Genomic DNA, 15,223 nt, shown 5'->3' on the forward strand with positions numbered 1-15,223 from the left:
TCATGAATTGTAAGATTGATATTGTTATGATGTCAATAATACCCAAAGTGATCTACAGATTCAATGCAATCCCTATCAAAATCCCAACCTTTTTTCTAGAAATAGAAAAATCATCCTAAAATTCACATGGGCTTTCACAGGGCCCCCCAATAGCCAAAATGATCTTGAAAAAGAAGAATAAAGTTGGATCCTTCTCAATTCCTGATCTCACAGCTTACTTTAAAGCTACAGTAACCAAACTACTGTGCTACTGGCATATAGCCAGATACATAGACCAATTAAATAGAACAGAGACCCCACAAGTAAATTCTTGCATATATGATCAATTGGTTTTTGACAAGAGTGCCAAGACAATTCAATGAAGAAAGGATGGTCTTTTCAACTAATGGTGCTGGGAAAACTGGATATTCACATGCAAAAGAATGAAGTTGGACACTTACCTTGCACCACACACAAGAATTAACTCAAAAGAGATCAAAGACCTAAATGTAAGAACTAAAACCATAAAACTATTAGAATAGAACAATGGGGAAAATCTTCATGATATTAGATTTGACAGTGATTTCTTGTATATGACACCAAAAGCACAAGCAACAAAGGAAAAAAATATTGAAATTGGACTTCATCAAAATTAAAAACTTTTGTTCATCAAAAGTCACCATCAAGAGAGTTAAGAGACAACCCATAGGATGGGAGAAAATATCTGTGAAGCATATATCTGACAAAGGATTAATGTCCAGAAAAAATCAACAACCAAAAAAAAAAAACAAAAAAACAAACCCCAAAAAACAGTTTAAAAATAGACAAAGGACTTAAATAGACATTTCTCAAAAAAAGATATACAAACAGCCAATAAGCACATGAAAAGATGTTTCAATATCATTAGCTATTAGGGAAATGCAAATCAAAGCCACAATGAGATAACACTTCATACCCATTAGAGAGACTAGTATATTAAAAAACAGAAGAAGAAACTAAGTGTCAGGGAAGATGTAGAAAACTGATATGCTTATGCATTGCTGATGGAAATGTAAAGTGGTGCAGCCTCTGTATAAAACAGTCTGGCAGTTTCTCAAAGAGTTAAACATAGAATTACTATATGATCCATCAATTCCTCTTCTAAATGTATACCCAAAAGAATTGAAAGCTGGGGCTCAAACTGATACTTACATATCAATGTTTATAGCAGCATTATTCATAACAGTCAAAAGGTACAATCAAGCCAAATGTCCATCAACACATAAACAAAATGTAATATATACATACAATGGAATATTATTTAGTCTTTAAAAGGAATGAAATTCTGACATATGCTCCAATATGAATGAACCTTGAAAACATTATGCTAAGTGAAATAAACCAGATACAAAGGTCAAATATTGCACAATTACATTTATATGAGATACCTAAAATAGTCAAATTCATAGAGACAGAGAGAGTAGTTAACAAGAACTGGAGAAGGAGGGTGGGTTAGGAGTTATTGTTTAAGGGGTTCAGAGTTTCAGTTTGGGATGATGACAATGTTCTGGAGATGGATAATGGTGATGGTTACACAACAATGTGAATATACTTAATGTTGCTAAATTGTACACTTAAAAATGGCAAATTTTATGTTATATATATTTTACCACAGTTTTTTAAATGCCCTGGAAAATATATATATAAGGATGTAACATAGAAAAGATAGAGAAAGACACACAACACAAAGGTTAACCATTAAAAAAGCTGGTGTGGCTGTATTAACATAAAAAAATATAGACTTCAAGACAAGGAGTGTTACCACAGATAGAGACAATTCATAATAATAAAAGAGAGGCATTTCACAGTTAGAGGAAAGACATTTTATAAAAGAGAAACAACAATCCTAAATGTATATGCATTCAATAACATAATTTCAAAATACATAAATTTTAAAAAGACATGAAAATTTATGTCCACACAAACATCTGTACATGCTTATTCATAGCAGCTTTATTTCTAAGAGCAAAACACTGGAAGCAAGCAAAGTATTTCCCAATAGGTTATTGGTTAAATAAACTATGATAGATCTATACTATGGAATACTACTCAATAGTAAAAAGGCAATAACAATTCACACAACAAATTGGATGGATCTCAAGGGCATTAGGCTGAGAGAAAAAAGCCAGTCTTAAAAGGTCATCTACTATATGATTATATTTATGTGACATTCTCAAAATGACAAAATCATAGAGATTACGAACAGGTTAGTAGTTGTCGAGGGGAGAGGGAAGTGGGTGTGACTATAAAGGTAGGTAGCAACAGGAGGGAGAACTTTGTGGTGATAGAATTGTTTTGTATCTTGCTTTTGGTGATTGTCATATGAATCTACACACGTGCTAAAATGACTTAGAACTATCACATGCACACATTGTACCAATGTCAAATTTCCAGTTTTGATTGTACTATAATTATATAAGATATAAGCATTGGAAAAAACTTAGAGAAGGGTATATGGGACTTCTCCGTACTTTCTTTGCAACTTAGTTTTGCAATAATTATAGATTTACAAGTTTTTAAAAAAATGGATGGAACTAAAACTAGAAAAATCCACATTTGTGGCTAGGGGTCTTAACACACTTCTCTCAGTAATAAATAGAAGAAGCAGGTAAAAATGCAATCGGTAAAGAAATAAAAGATTTGAACTACACTCAATCTAATAACTTGACCTATTAGACTTTTGTAAGACACAATAACAAACAGCTGCAGAATATACACTCTTCTTAAGTGCATATGGAAAATTCACAAAATTTGGGCCATTAAGAAAATCTCTCTAAATTGTTAAAGGACTAAGTAATGAAGTATAACAAAATCAATATAAAGTTAAACTACAAATCAGTAACAAAAAGAAAATGAGTATATCTCCAAATGTTGCAAAAGTAACATACACTCCTCAATAACCCATGAGTTAAAAACAAAACAAGAAATTAGAAAATAGCTCAAACTAAAAATATAATGAAGTACAATATCAGTATTTGTGGGTAGCCTCAACAATTTTGAAACAGTTTGGGAGACAAAAATTATAGGTTTAAATGTATATTATCTGTCAGGCATGTAAGAAGTTGAAAGTCACTACACTGTCCCCAAAACAAGAAAAGCACTGAACTAACTGAAAAAGAGAACACTTGTTAGCTCCATCAGAGAACTGAGGTCACGGGGCAATTCACTGCCCCCAAAACTGGGCAAACAAGCAAATACACAGAATCACAACTTACCAGAGCAGACACCCACAGCATAAAGCTCTACAGGAACCAGTGCTGGGATAGAGACCTGAACTGTAATTGAGGAATTGCAGGAGGCTCAGTGTGGACAAGTCTGAGAGATAAAAGCTCCCAGGGCACCCAGTCATCTCAGTCCCCACACTTCAGTAAATTTTACCTTCAGGATTGCAACCAGTCTTTCAAAATGAGTATGGGAGGGAAATCTCCTCATGCTTCTGGCAAGAATAGGGGAAATGAATCATTTTTAAATACACCAGAGAATTCTATTCTTAACAAGGTCTGCCCTCAGAAGAAACTAGTTAACCAGAGCCTAACTGCTAGGGTTTTATCACAGCCTAAGTGACCTGGGGTAAGGGAAATAACCAGTTCAAGCCAGCTTTAGCCTTCCACGTGTAAGAAGGGAAATAGCCAACTCCAGCTCCCTCCGGCCTATCTGTTACCACCTAAGGCAGAGGGAAAATACTGAGAAGCATGTGTGAAGTTCACAGTTAAGGCCACTGGCTCACTAAAAGACTGAGATCTAATCATAGGACTATAGGATACTTCCCCACCCCCCTACATTACCATCGCATTATTAAGACCTATTTACAGCAGTTTTTTGTTTTTTTTAAAAAACCCCAGCATATCATGTTCAGTTAACAAGAAAAAATTACAAGACATACTAAATGACAAAAGACATAATTTAAAAAGAGACAGAGCAAACATCACAACCATACTCAGATATGGCAGGGATGCTGGAATTATCAAACCTGTAATTTTAAGACAACTACGATTAAGATGCTAAGTGCTCTAATGGATGAAGTAGACAACATACAAGAAAAGATGGGTAATGTAAGCAGAGAGATGGAAATTCTAAGAAAGAATCATAAAGAAATGCTAGAGATCAAAAACACTGTAACAGAAATGAAGAATGCCTTTGATGGGCTTACCAGTGGATGGGACGCAGCTGAGCAAAGGATCACTGAGCTTGAGAATATCTCCATAGAAATGTCCAAAACTGAAAAGCAAAAAAACAAAAAGAATGAGAAATAAGAGAATGGATTATCCAAGAACTGTGACAACTACAAAAGGCATAACATATGTGTAATGGAAATTTCAGAAGGAGAAAAAAAGAAACAGAAAAAATGTTTGAAACAACATTTGGGGTCCTCTAGATTCCACATTTGAAAGTTCTCTGATCCCAGTGGCAGCTCAGTGGGTCATTTTCATGAGCTGCCTTGGGTTTCAAGTCTGAGCCACCAGCTTCGCATTTGCTCCTGGCCATGCTGGGAAGAAGGTGGGAAGCTCCTCCTGAGAACTTTCATCTGAATAAGCTGGTTTGAGAAAGGCTAAGTTTCTGTGGAGAGGCAAGATTCATCTCTACCAAAGGTGGCTTTTCTAATCTTTGTTTCTTTCCCTTGGATGGGGTAGAGAGAGGATGAGTGGAGTGTTTGTTTTTTCTGAAATGAGACTCCAAGGAACAAAGATTTTACCTTTATTGAAACTTTCTAAAGAGAAAACACAGCAGTCTCTTAGTGACTGGTTAGCAAAGTTGTTTAGGGTGTAATGCTGATGATACCAATGTCCGGGTTCCATCCCTACAGAAGTTAAATTATGTCATTTTGCTTCACAAGAGACTCAAATGCAGATCTAAAAGTACCATCCCACTCCCATCTCTGCTACAGAGAAGATCTGAACCTGTTGTATCTGAGATTATTAAATTCTTCCAATCATGGGTGCTGCAGGCAATTTCTACTCAACTCTAGCATCTGTTGTTGTTTCTTGAGGTAGGCAGAATTCTATGGTGGCCCCAAGATGCCCTCCCCCTTGTGTACAAGTCCTGCACAATCCCTTGTACTGGGAATTTCATTAGGGTCTGCTATGTAGCACAGCTGACTTTAAGAAAGGAAGATTATCAGGAGTGAGCCTGACCTAATTAGATGAGTCCTTAAAAAGGACTGGGCTCTTCCTAGAGTCAGAGATTGTAAGTGTGAGAGGAACTGAGGGATTTGAAGTGAGGGGTCTCTGTTGCTGGCTCTGAAGATGGAGGGGCCGACGGAATGCAGGCAGCCTGTGGAAGCTCAGAGCACCCACCTGGCAGCAAGGGAACGGGGATTCTACCATAACCCTGAGAGCTTGGACTGCATTCCCATGAATGATTTTAGCCTTGTTAGATCCTGAGCAGAGAACTCAGCTACCCAGTGCCCACACTTCTTACCTATAGAACTCTGAGTAGATAAATGGGCATTGTTTTGTTAAACTGTAATAATGGATTATGCAGCAAAGAAAACTAATAGATTTCTATTCGTTTATTTTTTAAAGCAACTAATGTAAAATGTGAAGATGCAATTGTGATAACAGAAAATTGAGTCGTGTCTGGTAGAATGTCAAGTGCCTCTGGGGGCCACTCTCCATCTTTGCTCCCCCTGTCCCTTTCTTGGGGACAGGGGGAGCAAAGATGCTACTGACTCTCCTGAGTGACCCTCACACACTTCCTCCCTATGGATACCTGGAAACCAATATTTATATTTTAGATTAATATAAGCATGTTTCCTAAGTGTTATATATATTATCTATTGTAGATATTAATTTCACATCTAACACATAATGTAACAATAACTACCATTTGATCCCTTAAACTACTTGTTTTGCAGCATACATCTTGACATTAATTATGCAGCATTGGGCTGGGGACGACTAAGTCCCCACCCTCCCAGGCTTCTGGACAGAGGAAGAGACCTGACAATGGTGATTCTAAGAGGTATCTCTTAGTATCCTTTAGTTTTAAAACTAGAATATGTATATCCCTGGGAATAAATGGACACAGACAGTTTTAAGGGAATCATTTTTCTGACCTTGGACACCCATGTGGATTCACTGAGTGATCTGCTAGAAAACTTTCTTCTTTCCCACATCCTATTGTCACAACTCTTCTCCCACTAAGGTAAAAGGAGATAACTCTCAACCATCCCATATCTTACCCTTCATATTTCCCCAAGACACAAAGCCTCCTCAAAGCATCTGACAAAATGACTCTAAAAAATGGTGTCAGAAAGTGAATGTCTTAAAAGACTGGTTAACAAACTGCTTTTGCAACTCAGGTGGTTTCTTACTGTATTTGCTTTTAAACATGAAAGAGGGTCTAACCCAGTTGTCAATAATAGATTAACAGAAAATTTTAATGGGTACTTCCTTGGCGGCCAAGTGGCTAAGACTCCGTGCTTCAAATACAAGTGGTGTGAGTTCGGGTTCAATCCCTGGTCGGAGAACTAAGATCCCACATGCCGTACTGCGCGGCCAAAAAAAAAAATTTTAATGATAATGTGGTTTTAGCATGTAATACAGGGGTTAGAAAAATTAGAATTGCATTCCTATTTCAAAACTCCTTTAATTGGGTTTCCCTGGTGGAGCAGTGGTTGAGAGTCTGCCTGCCGATGCAGGGGACGTGGGTTCGTGTCCCGGTCCGGGAAGATCCCACATGCCGTGGAGTGCCTAGGCCCGTGAGCCATGGCCACTGAGCCTGCGCGTCCGGAGCCTGTGCTCCACAACGCGAGAGGCCACAATGAGAGGCCCGCGTAACAACAAACAAACTCCTTTAATTCCTATCTACTTATTTATCTCATATCTATAATAATGAAATAGACATAAAATTGATGTTGAACTTGTTTCAGTCTTGCAACAAGGACTATTCATCCATGGATAAACTAATTAGAAAATATTAGTTCCATCCATCTCATTAAGAGATGAGTTTGCAATTCAATTTTAGTTTGTATGTTTATAACTTATCAAAACATACACTCACAGTGATTTGATCTAATAAAAATTGCAATAACTTAATGCAGAAAACAAATTGTTAACTCAAAGCTATATAGTCACCAGAAATTTTTTCTTAAGTTCAACGTTTATACTTTTTTGTTGCAGAAAGCACACAGAGTAGATCAAAAACAGCCATGTTACAATAGAATGTATTTTTGTGGGGTAGGGGAATGAAAATACGAGTTCAAATACAAAAGAGAGGATGTAAAATTTCAAATGTTAGAGAAAACTTATTTTTTTAAATAGATAGTCCATTTAAAAAATAATCACTATGGTATTTAGACTCACTTAGAAGAGTGATGGGAACACATTTTGAAATGTCACAGTTTACAATGTACTGGAAATCAGATTCTTTACAACTGTTTGAATTTATGTGAAATTTTTAGATGTTGATCTAAAAATGTGCAGGGGGGTACATAATTTTTCAGAGGAGTATGCTTTCAAATTTTGAAGACTACTACTTTAGAGCAGGAGTTCTTAACATGTGATGTAACATAGTGGCTACAAACACAGACTTAGGAGTCAGTCTTGCTGGTTGTGTGACTTAAATTCAGCTCAGTCTATTTATCTGTAAAATGGGGACAGCAACAATACCCTATCTACAGAGATAAAGTTGTCAAACTTCAGCATACATCAGAATCGCCTGGAGGGTTTGTTAAAACACAGACTGCTGGGCCCCACTCCCAGAGATTCTGCTTCAGGAGGTCTGGGGTCAGGCCCCCAAATCTGCATTTCTAACAAGTTTCTAGGAGATGCTAATGCTGCTGGCCCAGGGACCACACTTTGAGAACCTTTGGTCTATCTCATAAAGTCATTCATTGTGAGGATTAAAAACATTAGTACATAAACATTCTTAGAACTCCACTGGCCCACAACAGGTGCTAATACATATTAGCCAATCAGTTAGGATTGGATTCACTGCAAAAGAAAATTCTACTCCAGTGGGTTAAACAGAAAGGAGTTAGTATATGTCATTTAGCAAGAGGTCCTGAGGTCAGTCAAGAATGTCATGAAGTTCCCAGGCTCCCTCTGTCTTCTTTGCTCAATTGTCTTTGTTCCCTGGCTTTTATCAGCACAGACCTATAATAGTTGCTGTTCCTCGAGGAATCTTGTCTGAATTCCAGACAGGGAGAGAGAAGAGCAAAGGATATAGGGTAAAGAGTTGATGGAGCATGCCAGCCAAATCACAGCCCTTCCCTTTATATTTTATTTTTTTAGAGAAGTCGCATTTAAAAAATGTTTCCAGAAGTCCCCCACGAGCAACTTTCACTTGAATCTCAGTGGTCAGACCCAGCTCACATCCTACCCCAACTACAAGAGAGAAGGAAGGGAAGCATTTTGGCTCTCTAGCTACCATGGTGGAGGAAATCAAAGGAGAAAGGAGTTTGGGATAAATAATATACAGCATCTGCTTAAAGGGTATCCATGAACACACAGAAACTCATGCAAAATATCAAATGTATGTGTATTTTTTTGAGGAGTCAGCCCACAGCTTTCATTAGATTTTTAAAGATCCAAAAAATATGGCTCTCAAGCCCACATTTCTTGACTCAAGCATCCAAATATTTTAATGAAAAGGATGTCTACTCCTCTGCATGCTCCACCTCAGCCATCACATGAAGTCATAAAACCTGAGAGCATGGAAGCCTCTTAATTGCTCTCTTCCTTTTTTAAAAGATTCTACTGAACTTGTAAATGCTGTTTATGTTATTTGAATACATGTTTATAAGTAGTCCTACAGGGTAGTTCTTGCGATGTGTCTGTGTTTTAATGTGACTTCCCAAATAGATCATATACTTCTTTAAAAAAGGCTTCTTCATGTTATTTTCTTCCTGTTTCATTTATATAAAGTTGGGGAACAAGGAGCATTAACTTAAGAATTAAGTTCTTCTGTCCAGAATTTCAAGCTGGCATTAATAACTAGAGATTTAGGTTCCCTGACAGAAGAAACTGCATGACTATTTAAAGAAGACAGGCAGGACTGGATTTATTTCTTTTCTAACTGTTTAAAACACTGAAGTCTGTACTTTGGGCACCTCTCCTTTAACTATCAAAACAGAGCAGCAGTTGGCAAATTTATTTGGGGTTGCCACAAAACCATGTTAAATGTTATGATGAATGGTTCCCTTAAGGAATATGGATTCCTGGTGTCAAATGAGATGTGAACTCTGGTTGGATATTTATTAGGTATTATGGGTTGAGTTGTATTCCCCCCAAATTCAAACATTTAGGTTCTATCCCTCAGTACCTCAGAATGTGACCCTTATTTGGAGACAGGGTCTTTAAAGAAATAAAATGAGGAAAAGTTAAAGTGAGGTCATTAGGGTAGGCCCTAATCGAATATGACTGGTGTCTTTACAAGAAGAGGAAAGATGAACACAGTGACACACACAGAGGGAAGACAATGTGAAGAGACATAGAGAAAGGATGGCCATCTACAAGTGTAGAAAGGCCTGAAACAGATCTTTCCCTCACAGCCCTTCAGAGGGAATCAACCCTGCTGACACTCTGATTTGGGACTTCCAGACTCCAGAATTGTGAGACAATACATTTCTGTTGGTTAAGTTATCCAGGTGTGGTACTTTGTTACCACAGCCCTAGCAGACTAGTACAGCAAGGATTCTCTTATGTTGTACAAAAGTTTTCTCTTATTCCTCACATTCAAAGACCACTTCCTTCTTTCTCCATGCAAGGACACTATTATATAAACGCTGAGCTGTGGCCGAAAATTTGCCCATGCTTTTCATACTTACAAACACTTTCCTAAATATATGGCCCCTCTGATGTCAGAAAGAATGTCCCAAGTTTTAGCTTAACACAGAGTGTGAGCAAAAGTGTTGTGGGCAACTTTCATTCTGTCATGTTGCTTAAAAGGAAGTTGCTTGGTCACAATATTTTCCTTCACTTTCCTATAGGCTGTGATTTGGTTTTGCCCATGTGGACAAGGATAGTGCTCTGGAGATCACAGAGCAGCAAGAAAAGCACAGGCCACTGGAGAACTTTTTGGAGAAGAGCTTCCAGAAATTTCTGGCTTGCCTTTCAACAGGACATTCACATGATAAATAAATTTTCTATCCTACTTAAACCACTGTTACTTGTTCTTTGGGGTTCTAATCATATAAACAACCTAACAAATACATGGAAAAAAAAAGAGAATAAAAGGCTATTAACAGAGGAGGTGGCTAAAGTTTATACACACTTAACTAGATTATTTCAAGAGTCTCTTAACTGATTTTACTGTTTGGGGTCTTGCACCTGTCCAACACATTCTCCACATTCTGACTATAAAGTCATCTTTCTAAGATATAAATCTGGTTATGCTACTTCTCATTTAAAACCACTGCCTAGGGCTTCCCTGGTGGCGCAGTGGTTGAGAGTCCGCCTGCTGATGCAGGGGACACAGGTTCGTGCCCCGGTCCGGGAAGATCCCACATGCAGCGGAGCGGCTGGGCCCGTGAGCCATGGCCGCTGAGCCTGCGCGTCCGGAGCCTGTGCTCCGCAACGGGAGAGGCCACAACAGTGAGAGGCCCGCGTACTATAAACAAACAAACAAAAAAAAAAAACACCACTGCCTAGACTTGTACTGTCCAATATGGTGGCCACTAGCCATATGGAGCTAATAAAATTAATAAGCATTCAATAAAATAAACTCAATAGTACTAGCCACATTTCAAGCGTCCAGTAGCCACAGGTAGCCAGTGACTACCATGGTGGACAACACCAATGTAGGACCACCATTATGCAAAGTTCTATTGGACAGCACTGGGCTACAAGATGCATGTCTAAGTCTCCTACATGATCTATAAAGCTCTTTCTCTCCAGACTTACCTGCTGTTACTATACACGTTACCAAAGGTCAGCAGGCTGTTTCTCAGATCTGCACTTGTTTACCATCCTGCTGCCTGGGAATTCTGTCTCCACCTTGTCCATCTGGAAAACAAGAATTCATTTTTTAAGTGTTACCTTCTCTACACACATATACTAAAAAAAAAAAAAAAAAAAAAAGCCAGAAGAATTGAACATGATTCAAGACATTTCTGAGCATATCTTCTCTTTTATCTACCATCCCTGCAAAGAATAGCAGATGAAGGAGGTTCTTCAATTAAAAAAAAAAATCACAACTTAACAACAAAAGAAAAAACTTGATTAGAAGACGGGAAAAGAACAAACATTTCACCAAAGAAGATATACAAATGGCCAATAAGCACAGGAAAAGATGCTTAACATCGCTAATCATTAGGCATATGAAAACCAAACCCACAATGATACTACCACCTCACACCCATGAGGATGGCTACTTACAAAAAACTCAGAAAATAACAAGTGTTGGCAAAGAGGAGAAGAAATTGGAATCCTTGCACACTGTTGGTGGAATTGTAAAATGGAGCAGCCGCTATGGAAAACTGTATGAAGGTTTCTCAAAAAATCAAAAATAGAATTATATGATCCAGCCATTCCACTTGTGGGTACATACCCCAAAGAACTGAAAGCAGGGTCTTGTAGAAATATTTGTACACCCATGTGCAATAGCAGCATTATTCACAATCCAAAAGGTGGAAGCAATCCAAGTGCCCATCAATGAATAAATGGATATACAACATGTGGTATATACATACGATAGAATAATATTCAGCCTTAAAAAGAAAAGAAATTCTGACACATGCCACCACAAGGATGAAACCTGAGGGCAAATACATCCTCAACCATATCTGCAAACATCCCTGATTCTTATACTAAACAATGATCTTGCTTTTCTTTCTTTTTGTGGAAGAAATATCTGCTTAAACATAGAAAAATATTGCTGAGTGCCTCAGATTAGACAGCATAAAATGAGAACTGTCTTCTTCTACTCAGTCTTTGTATTATCCAAGTATTGGACTCAGTACCCTGATGATAAATTTCATTCGGAGAACCTCTACACACAAATTAAGTGCTAGTTAGGCCCCAAGCTTCGACTAGACAGTGTCAGAATTATGGTTTCTGCCCAGAAGAGTAAAGAGTGAGATGCACTTCTTGGATCTGACAGCAGCCCAGTGGTTATTATCACCCGCTGTACACTAGCACTACCTAGGAAATTTAAAAGCTCTCTAGGTGGTTCTAAAGTGAAGGCAGGCTGGCTGCGGAGACGTACTGTCTGATGACGAACACCCCCCCCCCCTTTTACCATTACACGGCTCATATTTACTTGATACCCAGAATTATCAAACAGTGCACTCAAACACAGTCGCAACATTTCTGCCTTGCAGGTAACAGTTTTCCACCAGGTATTATTACCCAGAGCATGTGGACTCTCTAGCACCTGTTGCTCAAGAGCCGGAATGCCTCCCTGCATGCGTCCGCCCCTCACAACCACAACCATAAATAGTGACTCGTTTACCTATTACCGTCCGCAAGGCCAGGACGCTTCCGGATGGACCTTACTGATGGTGAGTGTGCAGGCCTGTGCCATCTGCTCTATGGCCAGAGGCGTCTCTGCAGAGTCGTCGACTCCGTTCAGCTCCCAAATCCGCGGAGGCTGTGTTAGGGTCTGGAGGCGAAGCGCCGGCGCTTACTTGCCTTCATCCCCCGCCCGCCCCGACACCACCTGATTTTTGCAATCTGCTGCTTCTGAGCAAGAATGTGCGCCATGAGGGGCAAATTTAGTCGCAGACTTAGGCCTCTCGACATTTGCCCAAGTCCCACCTTTGTCAGGTTGGAGGCTCCGAAACCTAGTCCTTCTCAAGCCGCCTGGAAGCACCAGACGCTGCTGCCTGGGCACGAGTTTCAGGGTGTTTGTTCCAGAGACCGCGGAGGCCCACTGCCCGGAAAACAAAACAGCGAACTCTTCCGCCCTGGGGTTGAATAAAAGATGGTTTACCTCCACTGACGTTATTTCCAGGTCCGCTCTAGGAACCTGGGAGGTTTCTGCGTCTCTGTGGTCATTTCTAGCTGTTCAAGCTTCACGTGCATTTAAGTCGGTCCTAGGGCCTCCCTTCTAAATGTGATGGGAAGGTTTGACAGAGAAATTATTTGGGAAAACTTCAAAAGTATATATGCAAAGATAGAATAGTACAATGAATTCGATGTTCATATCTCACACCTTCAACAATTATCAACTCACTGCAGTCTTATTAACATAACTCAACCCTCATTCCTCCAGACACATTGTTTGAAGTAAATCTCAGACACGTGTCATTGATAAATTTAACACAGCCTAGACTAAGATGAAACGAGTTAGACCCTTGCCTCGGACACAAAATTTAAGAGGCTGCCAAAAAGCTTAGCAATAGAGACAAATAATATTTTAAAGCAATATTTTAAAATGAAAATTAATGCAAAAAATCCGTAATGAGTACAGTATGTTAAATAGAAAATCAGTATTACTGATTTTTCCTTCTGCTTAGCTCCTATATGACTGACACAAGACTGAAACTAAAATATCTCTAAAAGATAAGGATGCTTTTGAAAAACATAATCAAAATATCCTTATCACATCTAAAAATAATAACAAAAATAAGATCAAGTATCGAATCATTGTTCAAATTTCATGAGTTTTATATATTTTGTAAATATATTCTATAATATATATTATAAAAATCATACATATATATAAGTTATATATATCATATCTATGTGTTTTACAAACAATTCATTAGACATATATGTTTCAAGTTTTTTGAATCTATAGTTTCTCTCTTTCTCCTTTTCATGTATTTGTAGAAGAAACCTGAGATTTTGTTTCCCAGGGACTTTTAAGAATGCACACATCAGAAAACTCAAGTCACTCACTCCAGTGTAGGGGAGGGAAAATAATCTTTCCCTCTACCCTTCGAAATTCTCAGCTAGGTCCCCTGTAACAAAAGACAGATTGAGAGTAGAAAAATATACAAATGGATTTAAGTTTTTTGTGATATAGGAAATGAAGGAAATGAAGACCCAAAGAAGCAGTTAAGACTTGATGCATATATACTGAATCAGAAAAAGAGTAGTAACATTATGAAACCATGACAAGGCAAAGGGGCTTGGGCTAGGATAGTTAATTGGATGAACTGACTAGGGAGATAAGGGTTAATTTGTAAAGATTTCCCTCAGCCTCAACTTTCCATCCTTAATAATAGGAATGTTACTTTTCTCTGAGTATAAGGAAGACATCTTTCACATGGAAATTTTATTTCCTACTTTAAAGAAAAAGAAGGAAAATTAGAGTGTTCTTCTTATAGCTGCTAGTTTTCAACTGCCTTTAGCTCAAAATAATCCTTATGCCAAAATGGCATATTTGGGCCGACATACTTTTCCACCCTTCACCAGCTTCAGTCTATTTCCTAATGGCAAAGCCCACAGATCAGCAAACCTACCTCACAAAAGCAGACTTTGCAGCTGGACCACCTGAAACTAGAGACTGTTCCAAGACTTATATGAGCAGGGAAAGCCAGAGTACTAGGTCCTTTCCCTTACCAGCTTTCTTCAGCCACACTGGCCATCTGTCCCTACAGCACTGCAAGGTCACTTGGCTTTAGAGCCTTTGGAGTTGCTGTGCCCTCACTTCCAGTGCTTTGCCTCAAATCATTCATGGCTGACTTTTTCCACATTGCCTTATCAGCTTGAAAGTGACCTCTGTAGAGTGCCCTTCCCTGGCCACCCCATCTAAAATAGCTTTCCACCCAGTCTTCTCCATCATACCACCCTGTCTTATTTTCTCAGAAGTGTGATACACCTGCCACTATTCAGAATTATCTAGATCCTTCATTTGTTTACTTGTCTCTCCCACTAGAATGAAACCTCCATAAAAGCAAACTCTTTGCCTATTTTGTGCACAGATTGGAAACCTGTTGAGGTCACAGGTGAGTAACAAGGAGGGGCTGAAGGGAGAACTCTCTTAGCTAAAAGATATCTCTTAGATAAAAGTATCTAAGGTCCATATGTTATCAATTCCATAGGCATAGATCATCTGAAGCATTATGTTATCATCAAAGGTTTGGCGACAAACTTCCAACAGGCCTGGTCTGGGAAAGCTGTCTTGGGAAAGCTGATATCTGGGTATGAAGTTTATATGAGTGAAAGAGTAGGACAGTAGGAAAGAGGCAGAAATGTGAAGGTCTCTCAGATAGTGGTAATGGTGGGTAATGGTACTAGGATGGAGTAGTGGGGCAAAAAGAAAATCAAGGAATGTGGACAAGGATAGAGATATAAAAAGAGGAACAAGGATCATA

General features: G+C 38.7%; 1 protein-coding gene across 4 annotated transcripts in view; it reads right to left on the reverse strand.

Annotated features, from left to right (window-relative positions):
- The window catches only part of LOC131764225 (histone H2B type 1-M-like), a 44,882-nt gene extending 32,022 nt beyond the window's left edge, over window positions 1-12,860 (reverse strand). The window contains exons 1-3 of one of the 4 annotated variants that reach the window (XM_067006642.1): window positions 12,412-12,860; window positions 10,863-10,964; window positions 4,169-4,236 (exon numbers count right to left, since the gene is read on the reverse strand). Coding sequence is in view for 2 of the 4 variants with exons in the window: in XM_067006640.1 (XP_066862741.1) it covers window positions 4,169-4,222 (54 nt within the window). In the remaining 2 variants the exon portion in view is untranslated. The remainder of the gene's footprint in view (window positions 1-4,168; window positions 4,237-10,862; window positions 10,965-12,411) is intronic. The other 3 variants (XM_067006640.1, XM_059077190.2, XM_067006643.1) reach the window with 3 other exon arrangements.
- Window positions 12,861-15,223: the final 2,363 nt, after the last annotated feature.

This window comes from Kogia breviceps, chromosome 10, assembly GCF_026419965.1.
Source record: "Kogia breviceps isolate mKogBre1 chromosome 10, mKogBre1 haplotype 1, whole genome shotgun sequence".
Lineage (NCBI taxonomy): Eukaryota > Metazoa > Chordata > Mammalia > Artiodactyla > Physeteridae > Kogia > Kogia breviceps.